General features: G+C 38.4%; 2 protein-coding genes and 2 long non-coding RNA genes across 4 annotated transcripts in view; 1 reads left to right on the top strand and 3 right to left on the bottom strand.

The window, feature by feature from the left end:
- Positions 1 to 3,541, top strand: part of LOC122985313 (sodium channel protein type 4 subunit alpha B-like) — a 34,593-nt gene extending 31,052 nt beyond the window's left edge. Inside the window, exons 30-31 of the mRNA XM_044355874.1 lie at positions 201 to 278; positions 1,387 to 3,541. Of these exons, the coding sequence (XP_044211809.1) occupies positions 201 to 278; positions 1,387 to 1,551 (243 nt within the window). The 3' untranslated portion in view covers positions 1,552 to 3,541. The remainder of the gene's footprint in view (positions 1 to 200; positions 279 to 1,386) is intronic.
- LOC122985399 overlaps positions 1 to 13,751 on the bottom strand; it is a 365,027-nt gene that overhangs the window by 99,784 nt on the left and 251,492 nt on the right. The window lies entirely within an intron of this gene.
- On the bottom strand, positions 4,437 to 6,974 carry LOC122985369 (gamma-crystallin M2-like). Its single transcript, XM_044355967.1, has 3 exons — positions 6,882 to 6,974; positions 4,922 to 5,164; positions 4,437 to 4,763 (listed from the first exon to the last, which is right to left on the bottom strand). Exons 1-3 carry the CDS (start codon positions 6,960 to 6,962, stop codon positions 4,485 to 4,487), a joined length of 603 nt encoding a protein of 200 aa, XP_044211902.1. The 5' UTR covers positions 6,963 to 6,974; the 3' UTR covers positions 4,437 to 4,484.
- LOC122985404 lies at positions 11,244 to 13,667 on the bottom strand. Its single transcript, XR_006404109.1, has 2 exons — positions 13,384 to 13,667; positions 11,244 to 13,340 (listed from the first exon to the last, which is right to left on the bottom strand). It is a non-coding gene; the product is annotated as an uncharacterized LOC122985404 (long non-coding RNA).

Below are 13,751 nucleotides of genomic sequence, written 5' to 3'. Positions count from 1 at the left end.
TTTCAATAATTACATAAAAACAAACCTTACTATGTAAATTAATAGAAAATAATTAGGCCCATTGTTCAGACCCCCATGAAATTTAATTTTGAGATTTTCAGGGGGTCCACGCTGTCAATTAAGGGGTCCCAGACCCTCCGGAGACCCCCTGTATTTCACACACTGTCTATGAAATTATATTATACTTTATATGTGTGCAGGTGTTTGGTGATTCAGGACAGGTGGACGCTCTCAAAGCCAACATGGAGGAAAAGTTCAAGGCCAAAAACACGTCCCAGGTTTTACACTATTCTATTCAATTCTATTCTCGCCTCAGTTTAACCCTTCGCATGTAAACTGTCTCTCATGTGATTCTCTGCAGTTCAATTTCACTTTTGCATTTATGTTTAACATTTTATTATTTAACTCGTCAGAATTGTTGTGTAGTTCTGCAGTCTGTGGTTGTTGTTTTTTTTTTTACAAATGATTTCTTATTTTCCATTAAGATAGTTTCCATGAGTGGCAAAGCATCGAACTTCAGGTGTCCATATGAACAGTGAAAGAGGTTTTCCTCGCTGTAATCATTCCTCCTGTTCATACTGGATATTAAAAGATCATTCAAATGTGTTTTCAATGGAAGTGATGGAGGCCAAAATCCACAGTGTGTCCACACAGTCATTTAAAAGTTGATGTGAAGCTTATATGAGGCTTCATCAGTCTGAGTTAGTCATATCAAGTGGATATCTGACATATTTACAGTCTTTTTAGCATCAAATTCCCTCTTTGTGTTTCCTCAGACAGTGTTTCCCTGTTGAGCTGCAGGTGGAAGTATAGTAACAAAAAGAGGGACTTTGGCACTAAAAAGACTGTAACGTTGAAAGATATCTACTTGATTTGACTCATTTGGACGCTGAAGCTTCAAATTAGCTTCAAATAAACTTTTTAAATACATTTGTTGCACAGAAGGAGGACTGTGGATTTTGCCCTCCATCACTTCCATTGTAAGTGCATTATGAAGGGATCTTAGGGCAAGAAAAACTAATGAACTAATGTTCATTTTGGCTCCTGACTGTTGTTTTAACAAAGACTTGAAAAATTTTGAATCTGTCCTTTAATAAGTTAGAGAAAATAGCATTTTAGCTTGCAGGAATACCTGTAGACATTACTCAGGGCTAAGCACAGGTCCTGTCAACTATGTTTTGTTGGCTAAAATAATAATTTATTCTGTATTTATATTTACAGTTAATGTTTTCCTAAAAGAAAAGTATCAAAAATCTATAAAGGAAATTAAAAGTGATTTTGAGGATGTTTTTTACTTCTTTGTGAAACCCCTCACTTCTAAAACCAAAACAAACCAACCTTTGCTTGAGGTAATCAATCGTTATTGATTATTATTGTGACCTGCAGGTGTCGTATGAACCCATCAGCAGCACCTTGCACAGGAAACGGGAAGAGGTGGCGGCGGCGGTCATCCAGAGAGCGTACAGGAAATGGAGGCTGGCGACCAGAGAAGGGACAGAGGGACAAATCAGTCAGCTGAACAAAGAGACGGAGATCGAGCCCGCCAGATGAGAACCTGAGGGAGTCTATCTTCTGATGTCTAACGTGTTTCACTCTTCTGTTTCCTCCTCGCCTGACTCACCTGTCTGTCGCTTCAGCGGTCGGACAGATAACTGATCGATAGATTGATCCTAAACATCAATGACTCTGACGATTCATACAGTACAGGTAGTCCAGAGTCTGTTTACACTGATCACCTCATAGCTCTGTATACCTTCTTAAAATATCCACAGATACATATCAGTGCATATATTGCAGAGTAGTAGTAGTAGGGCAACAGCCAATCATGTTTCAGTCTTTCATGTAATCTTTGGTAATAACTGCGCACTCGGACTTTTGTTCCCTGACCTCAGTCTTTAAGGCAGACATAAGTAGCCCTGTAAAACAACACCAAGTCTGCGGAGAAGCGCTGTCTGGAGGAGTTTTCCCTCCATAACGCGCTCCATAACTTCATGAGGAGATGGAACAGACAGTAGTGTGCTGATGCGGCACACGCAAATACAAATATGAACACCAACACACATTTAAACTCTGTCAGCAAGAAAAAACTCGCTGACGACGATGACGACAGTTACTATGCTACGCTTAATGCTAACATGCTGATGTTTTAGCAGGTATAATGTTTACCATGTTCACTGTGTTGTACAGCTGAGGCTGATGGGAATGTCATTAATCTTGCAAGTGTATTTGATCATAAACCAAAGTATCGGATAAAATGAAATGTCGACCAGATGATGGCGACGGATGAAATGTCAGAGGATCAAAGTTATTACAGTTCATCTTGAGGGGAACATGAATGTTTCTACAGAATTTCATGACAATCAAACGACTCTGATATAGACCCAGAATATAAAATCATTACAAAGACAAACAGATCAAACTGAAACATGTTTGTTCATCTTTGACACCTGAACAAACCATTTATATACCCTTTTTATCAAAATATTTTGTTTCTCCTCCAAATATTTCAACTTTGTATCAAAATCTGTAGACTTAACTCAAAATTTTACAACTTTATTCTCTGAATATCACCACTTTTCTTATTATTTTTTTTATATTTGAAATATTACGACTTTATTTGACTTTATTCTCAAAAACTATTTTTCTTCCTGACAGTTGCTCTAATACTACTTTTGGAAGAAAATACTCAAGCTGTCATTTATCTTTCTTTTTTCGTCATTTTATCAGATACAATTTGATTTAACCATCAGTGTCAATTAATCTGTTTATATCCACTAAAAATACTCAACTTTATAAATATCTATTGGTCTCAGTCAACTAACCAGTTCATCCTGATTAAGTTACCTATGCAAGTAGTGAGAGATGACCTGTGTGTCTCCCAGTAATGTTCAGTAACGTTAGCATGAAACAGCATATGAGTTTAAATATGCTTAAAGTCAAGCCATATGTTAATATGAACACGAGTCACACAAACATGCTGCATCCTCCAGTCAGACTGGGAATATGTTAACTACAATCTAACATCACTAACCTTTAACATGTCTATTGAACTGATTGATTGATTATTAACAACATGTACCTACGATGTAAAACATGTATTTTAACCAAAACATTCCTTAGATACAAAAGATGCTTACTGTGTAAATTCTGTTGTCTGTCTGTGATTTTAAACCTTCAGAGTATTACGATTTACATTTTTGTTACTGCTAAACGTGCAGATTTGTTGTTTTACGGCAACTCTGCTCACCTTGAAGATAACTTCACAGCAGCTACGAGTTTAGACAAAAGTGGTGAAACAGAGTTTATGTATGTGAGACGTTGAAAGAAGAAGTAGCAGTTATGTAACCTTGTGTGTGTTTATTTCACACCACTCTGCCAAAACCTCCTACCACCACTGTGTTATTATAATTACTACTTTTTCTTTTTTTTTATGGTACTATATACAGTGTATATACATATACAATCATATGCACTGTAATTATGATGCTGTAATGTAATTGCTGTATTCCCTTTATATCTGAAATAAATGCATTTCTATAGATTTTGTTTGGCTTTTATTCTAACTGCTGAATGTCTCTAATAATCAAAGTGAAAGTGAATGAACTATCTATCTGGATGGTTTTGTAGAGCAGGGACAAGGACATTTACCTTAACGGGTGTGTGTGCTGAGATGCTGTGACAGTCAGTCTGCAGGTGCTGTTGGATTGTAGGAGCAGGTACTTCTGGGACCAGCACCTCCGCAGAAGGAGCAGATGTGCAGGAGGTGGCACTCAGAAAGAGAGAGCAGCCCAAGTGGTTGAAGTTGTTGCACAACATCCTGCTTCCCTGGTAGAGGATTTGGCCTTCCCTGTTTGTTCTTCCCTTGACATTGACCATGGGCCAAGGGATGATGGGAGGTCAGGGTGCGAATGGTGATAGACGGTTAAGAACTGTGTGTGAGGAAGAGATTTGAGATGGTGGAGCAGTGACTGTGCATGCTGTGGTGGGGTGGGAGGGGGCCCCGCATAACAAAGATGCAGCAGTAAAGTTCAGAGTCAAGGCACCCCAGTATATTCCCTGGTTAAAATGCTGTATCCGGCCAGCTGCCTGGTTAATAAAGTGAACATGGTAGCGGTAAAAACCCCTCCCTCCAAAGCATAAGGCAATGTCAAGGGAGAAATGTAAGGGCAATTCTACAGGACTTAAGTCCTTTGACCTTAAAGGTAATGGGTGGCGGAGCTGCACTGAACCAAAGTTAGTCTTGGGCTGGCTAGTTTCAGTAATGGATGGCTGAAAGAGCTGGGCTAAATCTACATAATTACCAGTTAGAATCCACTGGCGTAATACAGGAGAGACAGGAGAGGGGTGATAAACTGATCCCATCAGCCTCAGCCACACTTTGTGTTTGCTGCTAATTAGCACAGCAACTTCAAATCCAACAGAACACACAGTAAATTTTAACCCAAAAAGCACTTTATTGATATTTTCAGAGTTTAAAGGTGACTCTAATAATAAGAGTCGATGATGCGCCTCATGCTCATGAACCTCATGTTGCCCATGCCGATGTTCATGAAGTTCCTGTACTCTCCGGGCTTCATGTACACCATCCTGCCTCTGTACTGGGGCTGCTCGTACATCAGCCAGTGTCCCTCCATCACGTTACAGGACAGGCAGGTGGACATGCCAAAACGGTCCAGGATGTCCTCGCAGTCCTCGGTCAGCTCGTTCATCTGGCCCTCGAAGTTCTCCCTCTCGTAGATCTTCATCCTGAAAGATCCACGGTGCTGCAACACATGGAGACACTCATCAGTGATCAATAATCAGTCAGTGTCAGTAGAACACATGAAGGAGTGTTTTTGGAGTGAATTTAGGTGCAAATAAGGACTGGAATATATGTGAGTGTGTGTAGTTATCGTCATGGGGACGGGGGTTTGGGGTTTACCATGGGGATCATGCGGCAGGACTTGATGCAGTCGGTCATTCCAACCATGCTCACGTAGTCGGAGTACTCGCCCCTCCTCAGGAAGTACTGGTTTCCCATGAAGTTGGTGCGGTTGTACACCATGAAGCAGCCTCTCTCCACCCTGCAGGACTGACACCTGTTCAGGTAGGAGGACATGTCGGCGCAGTCGCTGCTGCACTCATAGGAGCGACCCTGGAAGTTCTTGTCCTCGTAGAAGATGATCTGAGACAGAGACAGAAGAGTCGATTGTAAATAATCAATCTGAACCTGTGATATATACATAGGGTAAAGCGATAGTAGATAGGAGAGGCACAATCGGCACTCGCTGAGGGACGAACCCTTTGACAACTAGGGGTTCAACTAGACCAGAGGGTGCTACATGGCTCTGCAGGATGCTGTGGTCACAGCTGTGAAACTTAACAGGTCACATCTGCACATTTTTAGGATTTTGTCTCATGTTTTCTTTGTCTTGTCTTGTTTTGGTCTTTTCTTTAGTTAAATATGATTGTACTGATTATTTACTTTGCTGTGGATTTTTATTGACTGTGATGAACTGAGTGACTTAATAATTAATGTATTGCAACAGTTTGGAAACTTTATATTCAGACTCTGGTTATTATTAAACTCAGTGTTCATGATGGATAGTTTGTTTTAACAATATAAATTTAAAATCAGTGTCATCAATCAATCTCACTGTGAACTCTATTATATTTAATCCCTACATTCAACCAGCAGAGGTCGCTGTTCTGTCTGAATCACTGTCGGCAAAACACTTTATGAACCAGCAGGTTCAGGTTCCAGTAAATACTTCTATTATAAGTATCAGAGTCTGACCAGTAAAACCAGTAGCTGGTCGTTACAGGAAATGGCTTAAAGTAGTATTTTCACTCCAACAGCTCAGAAATCTAATTATGTTTTGTCAGTATTTTCTTTCTCACTTATAAATGTTTTTTCTTTAGTTTTTTTTTAGTCTCCAGCATTGAATTGTGATATTTATATCTGCTGCTCCACAGTCCTGCTGTCTCTGATGTGTCCTTGTTCTCATTTTAACTTCAGGTTTATGTTGTATTTATATACTTTACATGATTATAATAGAAATGTTGTTTATTATTTAATAATTGTGTTTCTGTTATTGCTTTACTGGTTCAATAAAAACTATGTTTTAAAACGTTTTTTTTTTTTTTAAATGTCAGGAAATAAAGTTTTTAAATGAGCACATATTTGGCCAACAAAATGTTTTATTTCTCTGTTGTGTCTAATAATTTTCAACAGAACAATGTCGCTGTATTTTAAGAATTAAAAGTAAATAAGTTTCTGAGATGTTTATTACAAGAGAGGTTAAATGAGTTTAAGCCAACAAGTCATTTTCTCACTATATATTTATAAACTTTAACAATTAATTAATGAAGAATAATCTTTAGTTGCAGCTTTAAAGTCATGATTCTCTGTTATTAGAAACTTCATATATGTTGAATTATTTGTCTGTAAACAAGCTGAGCTGCTGTGATCAAAAGACACTAATGTTTAATCCATTTAGTCACATGTTATTCACTTGACTTTGAAATTATTTTAAAATTTTTGACCAATAAAATTAAACATCACCTGAATTATTTCCATTTAAATGTCGCTGCTGTCAAATAAAAACATGTATCTCCATAGTTTAAAGCAGTTGTGTGAAAACTGAAACTGAAAAGCAGTTACGTGTTTTCAGAGTCTCAGAGTATAAAACCTCACCATGTGGAGCCGATCGATCACGTAAACATGCTGCGATACTGTAATAACCTTATCAGCCTGATCAGGTGAGTATCAGCATCAATACTGATCAAAGTCGTCAGAAGCCTTCAGACTTGTGTTTCCCAGCTGACCTCACTCTACCTTTGAGTGTGTGTGTTTTTTTTTTAGAATAAAATGTTTAGAAGTGATGCATTCTGGGACTTACCTTGCCCATCATGTTCATCTCGGTGGTGGACATGTTCATGTGCTGTTGGTTGTGTTGATGTTGGTCGTTGGTGTGCTCCATACCTGTCTGAGCTCACAGCTTTTATACACCTGAGCGTCGGGCTGCTTTATGTTTCAGAGCGTTGAGTCAGCAGAGACGCACAAAGCCCTCTTTGAAATGGTTGACAATGACCGTGACGGAGCAGCCGGTAGTTGAATGGTTACTGTGCATGCCACATAACTGCAACATCCCTGGTTTGAGTATGACAAGGGACCTTTGTTGTGTGTCATACCCGCATCTCTCCCCTTGTTCCCTGTAGGCCTGTGTGAGGCCTCCAGCATTAGCTGCTCATTGTTGACCCGTTTGACCCCCGCTGACAAAATGTTTTATCTTGTTTGTCTTTTACCCTTCTGTTCAGACAAAACAGGAATTTAGATACAAGACAATCTATAACTTGATACACACACACACAGACACACAGACACACAGACACACACACACACACACACACACCTAGGTCACTTTTGGGGACATTACATAGACTTCATTCATTTCCTGGAGACTTACCCCTAACCATTACTACTGACCCAAAAATCAGCTTTTTCCCAACTGGGGACACAGCTTTTGTCCCCTGTTGGACAAGTGGTCCCCTATTGGAAATGTGTCCCCAAAAGTAGGATAAGTCAGACCCACACACACAAACACACACACACAGTCATGTTTCCATCACTTCAGAGGACATTACATTTACTTACATTAATTTCCTGGAGACTTATTCTATCCTTTACAATAACCACCACATCCCTAACCCTAACCTTAACCTAACCCTAAACTAATCTTAACTTTAAACCAAGTCCTCACCCTAAAATTAATAATTTACAATAAGGGGACTTACTTTTTGTCCCCACAAGGGAGGTGAGTCCCCACAACTTGAGGAATACCAAACCAAACATATACACAGGCACACACTCATACATGTATGTATATATACATATATATGTGTGTGTGTGTGTGTGTGTGTATACAGTACATATATATATATATATATATATAAGAGCTGGAGTTTCATCTATAAAGGTTTTTTTCAATCATATTTCATTCTTTATTTTGATGTGTTTGATTTGTTGGTTTGTTGGTAAAAACGCTGCCCCCATTATATTTAGACAGACCCATTGACTGTATATAAATATCGACCTCATGACAGCTCCCCAAAAGTGAAGCCAAAACATCTTGATCGCCCCTGGTGGCTGGCTACATTATAGGTCATAAGCCCCGCCCCCTCCATGTTAGCGGATGGTCGTTCTTATCACACTGATGTTTTTCCAAGTGCTCAATTTTCTGATAAGTCTGTTTTTAATTACTTATTTAATGATATAAAAAGGGGGTCTGACATCATGATTGAGAGCTGTGACAGCTGTTGGGTATCGTAAACATGGCGTAACCCCAGATTCACAGAGTAGAAGGTGTAGCTATCGCTATTTCCTCAGCCACTAGGTGGAGTATGCCATTAGAGACAACTGCTGCCAAAGAAGTAATCACATTGTGACTAGGATCCGTGATACTATTTAGTACATATGATAGTTTAGCACGCTACGGCAGGAAAGGCATAGAGCATACAGCTGAAAAGTTAAAGGCCCAGTATAGAAGATACAAAGGCAGGTACTATATCTCATTAATAGAATACACCTGGTTGGTTGATGCCTTATGGTGAGGGAGAGACTAGAAGATGTATATTGCATGTGCAAAGACTGTTTTGCTGATTGTATGCTTGATCCCCAGTGTCCCAAAGCATGGAGACAGCGCTTGACCTAGGACACCTATGGACCAATCCAAAGGAGTCCACAGATCAGTTGATGCCGCCAACGGATAATCAAACAGATCAGGACAAGAAGAGGATGTGCCACAACATGTGAAGAGGATGTGCAACAATGAGTCACCCATCACCCTGACTCGGCACTGCAGTTGCCTGGTGTTTTGAGAGTCAGTGCGTGATGTGGGGGTGTTGATAGACACCACAGGAGAATGAAGAAAAGAAGGGACTTTCATACCAAAGACTTTTTCATGTTTATTATGCATGTTTCTAATCAATTCACTTTGCACCTCATGACTTTTTGGAAGTTTATTGTCACCTTTAAGTTGAACCGAGACCTGATCCAATTTAATTATGTGTCTATTTTTTGTTCTTATTTAGGTTATATTAGTGTGATTAAGCTTGCTGTTATCTGGGTCTTTAGACCAGAAAAACAGCATATTCTCTAATATTGAGTGACCTTAAGTTACAGTGTATTACTTGTTTTTACTTGAATCAATGCTAGCCTCACATCTTATGCTATCACCAGCTTAGGGCAGCAATGTGATTCTTTTATTATGATATTATATTATGATATGGTTTTACACCGTGAATCATTTAAAGTATGGGTATGTCAAATCACTGGATTAGTTTTTTATATTGACTTGTGAGAATTTCCCTCATACAGCTATAAGGAGGTTTGCTCTCACATCTCAGATCAGGGAGATGTAGGCAAGGTGCGGCTTTTACTCACTCCCTGCCAAACAGGGAGGAGAGGTTTTCCATGCCATGCTCTGTAATGACTGGACCCACTCGGGATGATAGCCATATTTATGGTCATCTCACCACAGGAGCCTTGTTGCTCGAATGTGTGACTGACTCCATCATTACAGGTAGAATAGTTTTTAGTGTGACTGTTCAGCCGCAAAGGGGGGAATTATGTGATGGAGACAGATGTCCCCAACAATCAATTGTGCTAGTAACTGTGCAACATGTTAGTAACTGTGCAAAAATATGTCAATAAGAGACAGTTCCCAAGGGAATTTGGAAGGGGATGATCAGTAATGTCACATTTTGATTCTGTGTGCAATGATTGAAGGCTGCTAGGCCATGTGTATCGTGAGAAATGTGGAAACTGCCAGGTACAATTGATACATGTTAGAGAAGTTTGAGACACCATTTTTTTTTTTAGATGAATCATGTCTGGATTATCACCAAAGTGTCAAAGTCAAGCAAGGTAGAGTTTAGAAAATAAGCTCCGCATTAGGAGGGGTTATGAGAGGTATATAATTTAATGTTTTAAGATTTTGCTTTAGGTTCTTTATCCCTGGATCAAGACCTCAGTTTGCTTTGTATTGCTCTTCATGCAGAGTAAACCTATTCACATAGAACTCTACCAGCTTCCAGTGTATTTCTTTGAGTGTCTCTCTTATAAGTTTTGAGTTTAATGCTAAATTGTGGGTGACCTGAAGATTTATTGGCCCATTTGAAGATTTTCCCATAACACGTTGTTTACTATTTATGTTTGTGTATTTTCTATGCATACAAATAGTAATACATTAACACTTTTATATTTACCTGTTGGTCTGTGGGTCTCCTTTACTCTTGCCACTTAATGCTTAATGCCCCCCTCCACACAGAGAGGTAACCAGGAACCCTCTGAGTTGAAGTCCTGTTCTGTATCATTGTGGTTTTGATCACAAGTTCTGTGAATGTTCTGGTTTGATTCTGTTGTTATTTGAGGTCTGGGACTTGGATTTCATGGGTACAGGAATATATGCTTAGAGTGACTAATGAACATGCAGTATTATATTATATATATTACTGAATGTTAATGGTCTAAACAATCCCATCACAAGGAGCAAAATAATTTTAAAAAATAATTTAAAGTTAAAAAAGGCGAAAAATCAAGTTGCTTTCTGGAAAGAAACACATTTGTCTAACATGGAACATGAGAAACTAAAGAAAATGGGTTTTAGAGATTCATTTTTCTCCTCAGATAGATCAGGAGAGAACAAAGGGATTCGATATTGATTCAAACGGTTTGCTTTGAACTTGTTTCAGAACAAAAAGACAAAGAGGGTAAATTTGTTTTAGTAAAGCTCAAACTGGAGTGTAACATATACACTCCCCCAGGCAGAAATATCACCTTCGCCAGGGTTATTATTACTATTATTATCAATATCATTATCATTACTATTATTTAACTCAATGCTGCAGAAACATACAATACCTTATGTGCAGGGGACTTCGATAGTCTTCTGAACCCCAGATTGGACACAACTAACAGACTGAGAAGAAAGAGTCCCATAGAAAAACAAATAAATAGAATATTGCAGGAATTGGGGCTGATTGATATATGGTGGTACCTACACTGATCCGATATTGGATTCACTTTCTATTCTACAAGACATAATAATTATTCAAGAACTGACAACAGCTTCATGTTTAGTAAAGTTTGTCACAAACTGGACAGAGAAACCTTTCTGATCTTTCTGGGTTAAATCTAAATTATATTTAGGTGGGGGCAAAAAACTACTCTATGGAGGTTGAACACAGGCTTACTGAATTCATTCATTCATTCAAACCTTTATTAAAACAGGGTAGGCCATTGAGAGCAGACTCTCTTTTACAAGAATGCCATGATTACAATGCAAACATAAAACATAAGAAACTATGAACATAATGGACAAATATATAAAGCAAATATAAACAGATGAGCAATATAAAATATAAGAAACTAGAAAAGCAATATACAAAAGCAATAAAACATAAAAGGAAACATATTAAGGCAATAAAAGCAATGTATATTACATATATATACATACATATGTACATATAAGTTAAAGCTCAACTAAAAAAAACACATTTTCACACTGTGTCAACTATAAGAGATTAAAATGATTCAAAGGGATTAACTCATCTAATTTTACCTCTTCTGCAAGTTATTCCACTTGTGTGGAGCGTAATATTTAAAAGCCAATTTCCTAGTCTCAGTGCTCAGTGCTGATTTTCAAGGACTACAGAGTCTTGGGACCAAGTGCAGAGTGAAACTGATCTGTAGGTAATAAGATATGACAGATACACAGGAAGGTTTATAGATAAACAGGATGCAGCGCTGTTGTCTTCTCACTGCCAACGACTGCTACCCAACTTTCTCCTGAAGAACACAACAATGAGCTCTAAAGCCTCCCAATTATGAATCTGAGGGCAGAATGATCGACTGCATGGAGACGTTCACGAGTAGAAGCTTATAGTGTGCTTATAAAGTGCTTATAAATTACATCAACATAACAGATAAAAAGCTTTGCTGAACAATATCCTTTTATAATTCTGGGTGATACAAGCCTTAAATCTATAAAAGAATGCCAGCTTTGCTTTTAAAGACTTCATCAATATGTTTTTTGAAGTACAGCTTGTCGTCTATCCAGAAACCAAACTATTTATAAGAAGATACTCTTTCAATTGGAGTCCCATTAAGAGTAGTAATATTTACTTCCATGGTATAGTTAGTTAGAAAACTGTTTTCCAGAAAACAGCATATATTTAATTTTATCTGAGTTTCACAGTAATTTAAGATCAATCAATGTTAGCTGTATAGCACAGAAATCAAAACGCAAGTTTAGAACCACCTGGTCAACAGAGGGCGCTGTTGTAGAGATAATAGCGTCGCTCACATACAAATGAATTGTGCAGTTTGTTTCATTTATGAAAATGGTAAATAAAAGTGGGCCTAAAATGGAGCCCTGTGGCACAACTTTAATAACACTCTTAAAGCTGGACATATAGCCATCAGCCACAACAACTTGAGTCCTACCACTGACATATTTTGCAAACCAATTACACCACTTTACATCAAATCCAATATATCAAGAGAACAGTATTGAAAGCCTTAGATAAATCAATAAAGGTGGACTCAATAAACTGCTGAGCTGGCAGCATACGAGCAACACTTCCACCCGGCATCACATCATACTGTGTTCACTGGTTTGCGGTGTGACAGTTGTATTGGGCTGTTTCTGTTGTTTGTATTTATTGTTGTCACAGTGCTCATGCTGCTCTCTAGAAAAAGAGATTTTTAATCTAAGTGAGACTTTTACCTGGTTGAATAAAGGATTGGAGGATAAGAAGAAGATCACAGGTAGAGAATACAAGTACTGAATAATAACAAATGGAAATCTGAATAATTTTGTGGATTTACAGCCGTCTCATAAACTGGGCAGAGAGGAGTTTTACCTGCAGATCCACCACTTCTTTCTAAAGGAAATAAGAAATAACTCAGATATTTATTGATGCTTATAATTCAAATCATATTAAAGGCATCATAGACTAATTATACAAGTGCTTCTCCTCAATGAATACACATTTCAGCAGCTACATCAGGCTGGAAAAGAAGCTGATATAGTGATATGAGAGGAAACCCAGTCTGCTTCCACTTCCAGTCCTGGTTCTGGAGAAGAAGAACCTGATCTGTTTCTTTATCATCTCCAAGCACAAATCCAGATTAAAAGGGTCTCAGCACCCCCTGCTGGACCGATAAGGACCATGAACACACTAAACATCACTGGGTTCAAAGTTTGGGTCAATACAGCACCAGTTCAACACTGGATAACTTTAACCAGTAGCAGTCTCTTCTGACCAGTGTTACACACAACCAGTGTTATAACAAGCTTTAGTTTGGACAAATAAGCCAACAGCAAAATAAAATCTAACACTAGAACTGGGTCAGAACAACACTAACCAGTACCGTGTTGGTGCTGTATTGACCCAGACTGGCTTAGAACAACACTAACCCAGTACTGTGTGGGTGCTGTGTTAACCCAGACTGGGTCAGATTTGAACCCAGTGATTTTTGATGTTTATATTCTTTGGCTTCATTCATCTGTTCAACCTTTTTGGAAACAAGTGACTGATTTAGTTTGAGAGATTCTGACCTGAAATCTGGTTTTTCCTCCACTTTTTGTACCTTGGAAATGTTCCCAAAGCTCTCAGTAAAAGTCCCAGCTTTTAAACTTTTTGACATGAGCTACAAATATATGATGGTGCCTCCACTTAGCAGGAATGTATAGTAGGAATCACTC

Source organism: Thunnus albacares, chromosome 7 (assembly GCF_914725855.1).
Source record: "Thunnus albacares chromosome 7, fThuAlb1.1, whole genome shotgun sequence".
Lineage (NCBI taxonomy): Eukaryota > Metazoa > Chordata > Actinopteri > Scombriformes > Scombridae > Thunnus > Thunnus albacares.
The sequence above is the reverse complement of the archived record's forward strand: the minus strand, read 5'-3'. Positions and strand labels throughout refer to the sequence as shown.

Excerpts from the sequence above, each read along its gene's own strand:
- LOC122985369 (XM_044355967.1), bottom strand. The coding sequence starts at position 6,962 with ATGGAGCACACCAACGACCAACATCAACACAACCAACAGCACATGAAC. Across the intron at positions 5,165-6,881 it reads AGATGAACATGATGGGCAAG|ATCATCTTCTACGAGGACAA; the intron begins GTAAGTCCCAGA and ends TCTCTGTCTCAG. Across the intron at positions 4,764-4,921 it reads CCTGCCGCATGATCCCCATG|CACCGTGGATCTTTCAGGAT; the intron begins GTAAACCCCAAA and ends CATGTGTTGCAG.